The 11,302-nt window shown below is 41.1% G+C and overlaps 1 protein-coding gene across 1 annotated transcript; it reads left to right on the top strand.

The window, feature by feature from the left end:
• Positions 1-886: 886 nt before the first annotated feature.
• On the top strand, positions 887-3,498 carry LOC139639034 (rho-related GTP-binding protein RhoU). The gene is given in 5 exon segments (XM_071513073.1): positions 887-916; positions 918-1,158; positions 1,402-1,460; positions 1,675-1,704; positions 3,013-3,498. Coding segments are annotated over 5 exon segments (846 nt in total).
• The last annotated feature ends 7,804 nt before the right edge of the window (positions 3,499-11,302 follow it).

Genomic DNA, 11,302 nt, shown 5'->3' with positions numbered 1-11,302 from the left:
TATTCATATCATTCTGTTACATTCTGCACAGCTAAATAGGCCTACACAGGCAAAGGGAGGTTTTGCATGTTCATATGTGCTGTCAGGTATTCATATTCATTAACAGCTGATTATAATTAAATGTCAGCAGCAGCCAATGAGCTGTATGGTAAAGCACCATATTGGCAGGAAATACATGTGGCATCATGGGAATACTACAGATAAGTGCTGACGATCTTAGGAACAGATTTTGTCTCAGGGAAACCCATCTGGGAAGATTTGAGATATTATTTAGTTCAGATACCTGCCTACACTGTTGGTAGACAGATACACAACATGGAACCACTTTCATATATTTGTTCAATGTGCAATGTCTAAAATTAATGGTGAAATTACTGTATTTATCATGCTGGTTTCCCCCTGCAGCTCCTGGCGGTCCTATATGATCCCATTCAACACAATAAATAATAACCTAAATGTATTAACAAGTGTGGAAGCTTCAGGATATTATCATCATCCACACATGGAAATGGGCCAAAGTGGGCAGCATATTCTCCTCCGTGAGATAAGAGTTTCCAATGAGCTTAGTTCATTTCACTTGGAAAGCCCCGGAGCGTGCACGCAGCTCATATGGCGCGCGGTAAGCCTCTTAGGAGCGCGGCCGCAGCAGATGTAGAGAATGCCAATCAGGAACTCCTGCTGAGCGGAGAAACCCGACGGCTGTCTGCCCGCGCGCTCAAACCCTCTGAAGCCCGTGTCAGTGTCACCTGGCGGGTCAATTTGTAGTAATAACAACAACAAAAAAAACACACCAGCAGAAACACACGGGTTGACAGGATGGAGAGTCTCCTGCGACTCTGAACCGATTCAGAACCAAAACCCTCCCTGCTTCTACCGCGGCTGAACGATGCTTCCTCAGGACATCGGGAAGCAGAAGCCCCCGCCGCGTGTCGGACCCGGTGTGCGGCACCGACAGCCCCCCGATCCCGCCTCGGCGCTGGAAGAACCGGGACTTCCCTCTGAACTCGAAGCGCAGGCGGTCCGGCTCCGTGCCCGAGCGCAAGGTGAACTGCGTGCTGGTGGGAGACGGGGCGGTGGGCAAGACGAGCCTCATCGTCAGCTACACCACCAACGGATACCCGACGGAATATGTCCCGACGGCGTTTGACAACTTTGCTGGTAATTTCCGAAAACAGTTAAACTTATTCTGTGTGCTGTTGGTTCCCTTTACGCGCAGCTTTTACGCACAAATGAGTTGATTAGAATGATTTGACTTTCTTGGAGTTGTAAGTTGTAAGTCAAGTAGATGCCAGTAGTTTTTTTTGTCACAGTGCTTGCAGATTGTGTTCATGCATGTCAGCGTGATGATCTTCAGAACATTATATCTTCAGAATAACATATCAGCTGTTTTTATCTCCTCAGCGATGGTTGTGGTTGACGGAAAGCCGGTGAGGCTGCAGCTGTGTGACATGGCCGGCCAGGTGAGCGTCTCCTCTCCATCAAATTTTTGGATATTTTACATACAGTAGTTCAGTTTGCTTACCATAACATAATGCCAGCTGTACCATGAGTGCGTGTATTTTTAGCATGGTGTCCTCAGTGGGAATCAAACCCTCAACCCTGGTCGGTGGAACATTTTAAGCCACATTTTAAGTTTACATCCTTCTCTCTCTTCCTGCTTTGCCATAACAATAGAAATGGGGGCTGGAGGATGGATCGAGCAATGTAAGTCATCAGTGGTCAATAACTAGTGTTCAGTAACTAAAGTGGTGCCACAGTTAGATGTGTTGCTTGTGCTGGTTTCCCCCCTGCAGGGCGGCTTCAGCCTGAAGTGCAATCCTTTAGGTTTAAGTTCCTGTCTGTTGCTGTTAGTCTCAGTCCTGATCCCAGAGTGACGTCGCCCCCTGTAGGAGTCAGCTGAGTTTGTGTTTCAGAGGTTTTTCCCCTCTGTCTCCTCTGTCTCCCTGGGCTCCATCGCCCTCTTTTGGCTGATTCTCTGATACCAAACATGCAATCTGCCCAACTTCTTATTCAACACACACCTTCACCCTTCTCTATATAGCCTCCCCTTTAGTATAGATCAGTGTTTCTCATCCCAGTCTTCAGTGACCCCCTGTCCTTTCTCATGCTCCTTATTGAATCAGGTGTGCAAGAGAGTTGGAGCTAACAGTTACAGGACAGGGGGACAATTTGAGGACTGGGTATAGATATTCATCAGAAAATAAACGATGGGTTTTGGTGGACATGACTTCACTTCACAAGATGAGAAGTAGATTTAGTGTCATCTTCCTTCTGCTCAAACACAAATAAATCTAAATCTGCATTTCATCTTTTGTATGGTGGAATCACCATACAAAAAAAACACAGAAACCCACTCAGTGTTTTCCATTGGATGTATTTGAGGTAGTAGTTTTCTCCCATTCTAACTTGGTCTCTCTCTCTCTCTCTCTGTCTCTCTTTCTCTCTGTATCTGTCTCTCTCTCTCCCTCTCTCTCTGTCTCTCTCTCTTTCTCTCTCTCCCTCTCTCTCTCTCTCTCTACCTCTCTCTCTGTCTCTCTCTCTCTCTCTCTACCTCTCTCTCTGTCTCTCTCTCTCTTCCTCTCTCTCTCTCTCTCTCCCTCTCTCTCTGTCTCTCTCTCTCTCTCTCTCTCTCTCTCTCTCTCTCTCTCTCTCAATTCAATTCAATCCAAGGTGCTTTATTGGCATGAAATACAAAAGTACATATTGCCAAAGCAAAGTCAACAAATTCAATTAACAGTAATCAAACTTAAATGTACAATTGATATGTACTATCTCTCTGTAATATGTCTCTGAGATGTAATACTGTATCTCTCCCTCTCTCCCTCTCTCTCTGTCTCTCCCTCTCTCTCTGTCTCTCTCTCTCTCTCTCCCTCTCTTTCTCTCTCTCTCTCTCTCTCCCTCTCTCTCTCTCCCCCTCTCTCCCTCTCTCTCTGTCTCTCCCTCTCTCTCTGTCTCTCTCCCTCTCTCTCTCCCCCCCTCTCTCCCTCTCCCTCTCTCTCTCTCTCTCTGAAGGATGAGTTGGACCGCCTCCGGCCTCTGTGCTACAGGAACGCCGACGTCTTCCTGCTCTGCTACAGCGTGGTGCGCCCCTCCTCGTTCCGCAGCCTGGCCGACCGGTGGGTGCCGGAGATCCAGCGGCACTGCCCCGGGGCCCCCCTGGTGCTGGTGGGCACCCAGCTGGACCTGAAGGAGGACGTCCAGGTGCTGATCCGCCTGGCGCGGGACCAGGAGCGGCCGGTGGGCAGCGAGGAGGGCCGGCGGCTGGCGCAGGAGATCGGGGCGGCGGGCTTCGCGGAGTGCTCGGCGCTGACCCAGAAGAACCTGAAGGACGCTTTCGATTCGGCCATCTTAGCCAGCGTCCAGCAGACGGACGGCGGCGTCCAGCAGCAGAGGCTGACGCTCAGGAGGAAGACGCCCGACAAGATCAAGAGCCTGTCGGAGACCTGGTGGAGGAAGATCAACTGTCTGATGGGAGAGCAGAGCTGTGAACTGAAGTGAAGTGAAGTGAACAGTCGTACGATACAAACCTGGAGCAGATGAGGTTTTCAAATACTTGGTGTGGTTTGTTTTGGCTTACAGTAGGTGCCAGATGGGTGGAGTTTGCCACACAGGAGAATACAAAGAGAAGCAGAAAGGAAGCAGCCTGGAGGTTCGACAGGCAGGTTTTTTGACCTGAAGGTTGCCAGTTTGAATCCCCTGACCGGCTGGGAGAATGTGGATGGGAGAATGTGGATGAGTAACTCTTCCTTCCTTCAACAAATACTGTCCAGGTGTCCTTGAGCAAGACACTGAACCATCGACCGCTCCAGTGCAGCTGCTCTGTGGTAGAAGACTGAGGTTGAACCGGGCAGCTGAACGAGTGTTTGATAGTTTGATACTGTGTCTGTCTTTCCAAAATAGCTGTTGGTTTCTTCAGCTGTGTGGGTTCAGATGAATCACGCAGCAACATTAGACGACACTGATTTGTTCAGCCATAAAAAGCCTCAAAAAAGAAATCGGGGCAGCTAAGATAGCAAAGAGTTCTTTAATAATTAGGCACGGTGTAAAATAGTGATGGAAAAAGTGCAAAATACCAACAGGCAATCTGTGTAGATAGCCTGTTGGTATTTTGCACTATTTTGCACTCATCAGCCAATCCTATGTGTTGTCTATTCAAGCCTTAAATGCCTTGTACATGATACAATATAAAATGGTGAAAAACAGATATTTGCACTGATGATGGCCCATCGTGCAAAGATCTATTTTTCACCATTTTGCATTTTCTGAGCTGTATTTTGCACCATGTCATCTTAAAGAACGCTTTTTGCTATCTCAGTTCCCTGATTTCTTATTTTTTTTAGGCTTTTTTTATGCCTTAGCATCAGTGTGTAGGTTCCTATGTTGTCTAATGTACTGGTCAGTTCCCAGTGTGAATGTGTGAATGTGAAGCAGGGTGGAGCTGGAAACGTGTAAGAGCCCAATCCCAACTTGGTTAAATCCCTGGATAAATAAAGACAAAAAAAAGTTAAAATAATCACAGGAAACTAATCAGTTTAGTAGACTTTTCTGTGGCTAACATATCTGACACAATCTGAACTGTCCTGATGTGGTAAACTCCACCCCTCTCATACTCCCAGTAGGTTAAAACAAACGCTATGAATGTTATTTGCCCCAGGTTTGGTTTGCTGTGAGAAGTCCTGTCCAACAGACTGATGGAGATCTTAACCTGAGAGACTGGATCTGCATTTTGCGTCACTTTTCCAAAAATCGATAGTACTTTGTATTGAACTTTGTGTAATTATTAGTGTGTAAGTTATTTATTTATTTATTTTGACTTTTATCGCCATCACTGATCATAGTATATGTTCAGAAGCCTTGACTAAAGCTCTTTAACAATTATATACAAGATTTTTCATTCCAAAATAAAATGTCCAACATTTGAAAAATCGATCTCTGGCATGAAGATAATCCCATGATTGAATATTGTTTTGGTTATTAGCTGTCTTGAGAGCTTTGCTCTCAAAATAGTAGCATATAAGTGGATGTAATTATCTTTGTGTTGTTTTTGTTTTGTTTTTTAATGTTGGGCAATAAACATCAAGTAGCAGTTTTTCAAAATAGTTACAGAGCATTTTGGACTGAAAGCTTCACATCTAAACAGACTGAATGGATTTCTGTGTTAGTGTAGTCTGTTCATTGGGCAGCAGGGAGTGAACTGATGAGTGAAGTGTGTTGTCTGATGAAAGACGAGTCAGCACAAACTGTAACTGCAAAGCAAAGACCAATAAACTTCATCTGCCATTTTGACAAGAAAAACATGAAAGTGGTTTACTAACTCCATAGATGTAAACAAACACAGACATCCTGCAGCTTAACAAACTAATCTGACGAACTCCATTCGAACAAATGTTAGGAGTCTGGGGAACTAACTTGCAGTAAAGGTGCATGGGTCTGTCTTACTGTTGACTGATAGAATTACTCGTCAGACTTTGGAGGGCGTTTGTGAAATTTTCAAGTAGGAAATGAATTTTTCCGATATATCCAATAGCACATGAACGCCCAATTAGTTATAGCCTACAAATATTTGTCAGAGGCAGAGCAGAGCTGCTGGAGCCAGAAATAATCTCATTGGTTGAGTTAAACCTCAATGGTTTACAGTTTATAAGAGTGTAAGTTAGCTAGCTAAAAGCCCAGAGAAGCTAAAATGATAAAGCCTATCTTTACTAAGAAAATGTAATCAATCCATACTAAGTTATCTAGTTAGCTAGTTAGCTAGTTGACCTTCCAAGATCAAACTAGCCATACTAGCCTATAGCTCTCTAGTTAAGCTAGAGACATCATGAATGTCTGGTGAATGCATGATTGAAAAACAGAAGTCACTGCCATTCATATTTGTATTTATATTTTGTCCAGAGTTCATTCTTTGCCATTCAAGTTTAACAGCTAAAAACTGTGGTACTTTGGCTCCGCCCATTGAGATTTAACTCAACCAATACAATTATTTCTGCCTCCAAAGCAGTTCTACGTTCAATAAATGTTTCTATCTGCAGCTAATCGCCTCTGTAGTCATTTCCCAGACAGAACAGACAGAGGAACATGGATGCAGGCAGAATGTAATCAAAATGCCTCAAAGTCTTTATTTTACCCCACCAATACCAACTTATAAGAAACATTACAAGCAAACTCTTCAGCAGCCTGTCTGGTTCTTCAGTGCACTGGTCCCTCAATTCTGGTCTTGATCTTCTACCAAAAACCAGGACATATTTACAGGAGGGATGATAGGGGTCAGGTGCTGTTGATTGTCTCATCAGCTGCTCCCCAGCTCTCTCCTCCAGACCAACTATCAACCCAGTCCAACCGGAGCATAAAAATGTGTCTTCACCTCTCCCACAACACGTTTCTTGTCTTGGTCTTAAACACTTCAAGAAATCAACTTCAGAGTCAGAGGGAGAGCGTCTCTGGGTCAGGCGGCCTCTAATCTCGGGCTAAGCTGCAGATCTGATCCTGATCCAGAGTCTGTTTGGTGGAATTTCTCCAGCCGCAGCCTCCTCTAATGGGAGCAGACAGGACCAGCTGGACTGGATTAGACCAGCAGATGGAGCCTGATTCACTCAACATGCAGGCCGTCACAATCCCCCTCTCTCTGGATTTATCTAGTCTATATGTGCAACTAAATTTAACTAACCTTCACTAAACTCATTTTGACTTAACTAAACTAAACTAAACTAAATCAAGTGGTTAAAAACAGTTCAGGGTCATGAAAAAGACAGAAAACCAACATTATAAATGGATACACAAGAACAGAAGTGTTGAAAAGGTATACAAAGAAATCTATAAATGGAATTTAAAAAAGAAACTGTGGTCACAAAACTTATTCAAAAGCAGCAATAAAAATGTGTGTTTTAGATTAAGGTAAGTGAGGTCATTCCACATCTCCACCTTACAGTCACTGTGCACACTTCATGCTATAATACAAGGAATAATGGTCATCAAATCAAATCTAGTTTGACCAGACAAAACAATGTGACTGAAAGTGTCTTGCTTCAAAAACCTGCTTAAAAACAGTTCAGGGTCATGTAAAGAAAGCCAGCAACAACAAAAACAAGATATTCTGCATCATAAAGGGATGCAAGAGCAGAAGCAATGTTTAAAAAGTCTAAAAAATATGAACATGTATATATAAAACACCCTGTGATACTATGAATAGGAATAAACAAGTGAAGGAAAATGAATGAATGAATACATTAGTTTAATTTAGTTTTTTAATTTAGTTTAGTTTATTGAATAACTTGTTTTTACCATACTTTGTTATATAAATGACTGAATGAATAAGTGAATGAATGAATTAATACATATAACAAAATATGGTTAAAACACAAAAACAACTTATTCAATCAACTAAGCTAAATTACAAAAGTCTTGATCAGGCATACGAGCAATTAATCATCTGATGAAAGGTTAAATTTTCAGTGATGTGTCTCTTTAAGCAGAGGAATGAAACCCAGAGGAATGAAACCCAGAGGAATGAAACCCAGAGGAATGAAACCCTCATTACAGTCGGATCCAGAACCAGAATCACTTAAACTGACAAAAAGTACAAAACAAAAAGGTACAGGACTTAATTCTGGTGGCATTGTTGCATTGTAGGCATACGGATAATTTCCAAAGTAACACTTCACCTACACAGTAAAGAACCCTACATATCCATATTTATGCATATGCAATACACACAACAGACCATATGAAAGTTTGCATGGTTGAAACCTGGGTAACACTTTACAATAAGGGTCACTAAGTTAAGGGTTAGTTAATGCTTAATAAGCATGAACTAACCCTTAATTAACAGTTAACTAATGTGTAATTTACTAATGGTGTTCATGTTAACTAAGGTATTAATTTATACGTTATTTAATAGTTTATAAAGATGAGTATTAAATAATGTATAAAATTAATAGTTAACATGAACACCATTAGTAAATGATTACCAGACACATTAGTTAACTGTTAATTAAGGGTTAGTTAATGCTTATTAAGCATTAACTAACCCTTAACTTAGTGACTCTTATTGTAAAGTGTTACTGAAATCTGTTGATGTTTTATTCATTGATTTTTGCAATTCATGAAAGTCATTTACTGAAGGTTGTAGGGTGTTTTGATTTAACACTTAAAGACGTTCCTCAACAGAAGTAATTTCCCTCGTGTTGTGTGTGTTGTGTGAGTTGTGTGTGTTGTGTGTGTTGTGTGTGTTGTGTGTGTTGTGTGTGTTGTGTGTGTTGTGTGTGTTGTGTGTGTTGTGTGTGTGTTATGAGCTTCATCGTCTCCAGCAGCTTCCTTCCTGCCTGGAGTCTCACTGACAGCAGAGTTCAGGTTAAAGGTGAACTCACTTCACCCGATCTGATCTGATTCCCCCACACTGACACTAACAGCTTGAGGGATTTGAGCGGACAGGTGTGGCTACCTCTGAAGGCGTCTGGCTAGTCCGACTAATCACCTCAGTCTCACGTTCACTGACTAGAGGAGTGAGTGTTCCTGCAGCCACAGATCCTCCTGACTTAACAAAATAAAACTCAGTATTTCCCTGTATGTGATTACTGTTTATGCACCAATGGTTCTGATTTGCATTTCAATTTTTCTTTGTTTGTTTGTTTATTAGATTTTTTTTCTTTTTCTCTTATTTTGTATGCCTCCTTGAGGGCACTTGCTTTTAATCTTTGTGAGATTGTTTTGTTTTGTTTTGTTTTTATCATTATTATCGTATATTGTTTTCATTTTATGGTAATTAGGTGAGATACTGTAAGACCCTCTGGGCTTTTTTTCCTCACCTGCATTAGCTGCATGTTGAGTTGATTTGTTGTTCTTTTCTTTGTGCGAATTAAACTACAACTAAAAAACGCAATTCCTTTAGCTCTTATTTCAGCATTTTTAATTACCAGATTGTCCTGTAATTGTAAAGCTCAAAGCAAAAAATCAAACTAAACTGCAATGAGATTCAAAGACTGTGTTTCCAAAAAGCTTCAGGGTAAATTTGGGAGTGGGTCGCTTTGGGAGATCCAGGCCAGTGCCATGGAAGTACAGTAGTATACTGTATATTATCAATACTGCAGGCCAGTACTGCATGAGGAGAAATGAAACTGGTAGGGGAGAGTGGGGCAAGTTGTCACATGGGTAAGTTGTCTCAGTGGCTTTATTTCTGAAACTAAATATTTTAGAGACTAAAGTCCAATAACACAAATGTTTACTTTCTTAACAAGAGCTTAACTATGTTGAATACAACAGTCTAAGTCAAAACACTTCAACATTTTTGATACCTAAAAGTAAATAATGAAAATCTTGGTGTTTTTCTTCTCATTTTTTTCTTATAAAGGAATCAAAATAATTATACACTGTGACACATAAAAGCAAGGGGCAGCTATAACCTGATAATACATTTGAATGGTTTAGTGGAGCTCTGTGCTCAGGGAGGGGACCTTGGCCAGGAAAGCCTGGGTGGGGCATGTTGTCACATTGATTTTGGGGCATGTTGTCACATTGATTTTGGGGCATGTTGTCATTACTATCCAAATTGTTTTTTTTGTTAGAAATAGCTTTAAATTAATTATTTTCTGAATAAATATGATTTGGTACTTGAACACACAAACCTTTGGTTCATGTAGCAAGTGGCCTCACTGCTGGACCAGACTCACATACAGTCACAGAGGCAGATTACTATTATTACTGTTTTCTTTAAGTGACTAAGAAACCATTTTACATAATAAAAAATCAAATTAAATGTGTATATATTAGCCTACATGTACATTAATATCATAATGTTAGAAATTGTATCAGAACTTTTGCTTCCAGTAAATATTCAAAATGTAAAAATGCCATTTGTAGAGAAGACCTTAATCTAGCTAGAAAAATATATATTGTATCTCAGTAGTAAGACACTGCTGAGAAATATACCAATGAGTAAAAAGTGTGACCACGCGCCCTGGTCTCCCCTATTTCTGTACTTTGCTGTGAAAATTCCCAAGACAGCAGACAGGGAGCAGCGCTGTGAAGCTTCTATCTGCCATACTGAAGCTTTACCACTAGAGGACACTGAAACACTGCAGATACTGAATCAGAGCCTGTAGGAGCTGCTGCCTCTATAACATGGAAGTGAGGAACACATAACCAACAGGGGGGGGGTGGAGGTAGAGGGGGGGATGGAGAGGGGTCCAGGGGCCACGCTGCCCCAGGAGGAGATGTTTTGGAAAACATCTTTAAAATGTTCAGTTCTGGTGACATTTGAAAGGAGGACTGAGTCAAATCTGAACTTTATCCCTGATGGTCTCCTGTACAGTATATTTGCTGTTAAGGGAATCCATGTTTCTGCTGCTCAACATACTCTGGGCTGAAATATCAAGTTCCTCTTCATGAATGATGGAAGTAAGAAAGACAGCATGATATGTTCATTGATGGGTTTTATATTTAATGTTTTTAAATGTATCGGTCTGGTTTTTGGAAATGTTGAATGTGGTTTTTCCTGCAAGAAAATAACTACAAAACCACATTACACTTTCAGTATAAGGCTCTGAAAGTTGTAAAATGCTGACACTTGATAACTAACCAACTCCCCTGTCCTACAGTGAGCTGTGAGTATTTGTAATCATAAAAAATCTCATAATTTCTCACCATTGCTCTCTGAATGTCTTTGGAGTTGAGATGCATTTTCTTTTTATACAGCCAGGAGAATCAGCTGAGACAAAGCCATGCTGCTATAGTGTTAGCATTGCATTTCAATATACATACATACATACATACATACATATATAACAGTGGGATGTAACAAAGTAAAAAATACTTCATTACTGTACTTAAGTAGGATTTTCAAGTATCTGTACTTTACTCAAGTTTTTCTTTCCCTGAAGACTTTTTACTTTTACTCACTACATTTCAAAAGAAAAATCTGTACTTTCTACTCACTACATTTTCAAAACTCATTACTCTTGGGAAATCATCAACTGATTTTCAAAAAAAAAAAAAAAAATTTCCACATCAGACAGCTTTCCATCCCGGAAGCAGCTGATCAAAAGCCAGATGTGATTGGCTGCTTGTTCAGCAAAGTGACACCAAAAAGGAAGGAAAGGGAGAGAGAGAGAAGCAACATGAAGAATTAACGTTTGTGATCTGAGCTGCAGACTCTTTCTCATCTGTCATTCAGAGGAACGCTCAACAGAGAACCAGTTTAGAACATTAGAAATGAATTTTGGAGAACGACTTTTACTTTAATACTTTGAGTAAATTTAAGGTCATGTACTTTTATACTTTGACTTGAGTAAAGGATTCGATGAGTATTTGC

Source organism: Centroberyx affinis, unplaced genomic scaffold (assembly GCF_046629955.1).
Source record: "Centroberyx affinis isolate AG114_WGS23_722 - 3 ecotype Tasmania unplaced genomic scaffold, CSIRO-AGI_Caff_v1 ptg006755l_1, whole genome shotgun sequence".
NCBI classification, from domain to species: Eukaryota; Metazoa; Chordata; class Actinopteri; order Beryciformes; family Berycidae; genus Centroberyx; species Centroberyx affinis.
This window is presented reverse-complemented; position numbering and strand designations above follow the sequence as displayed.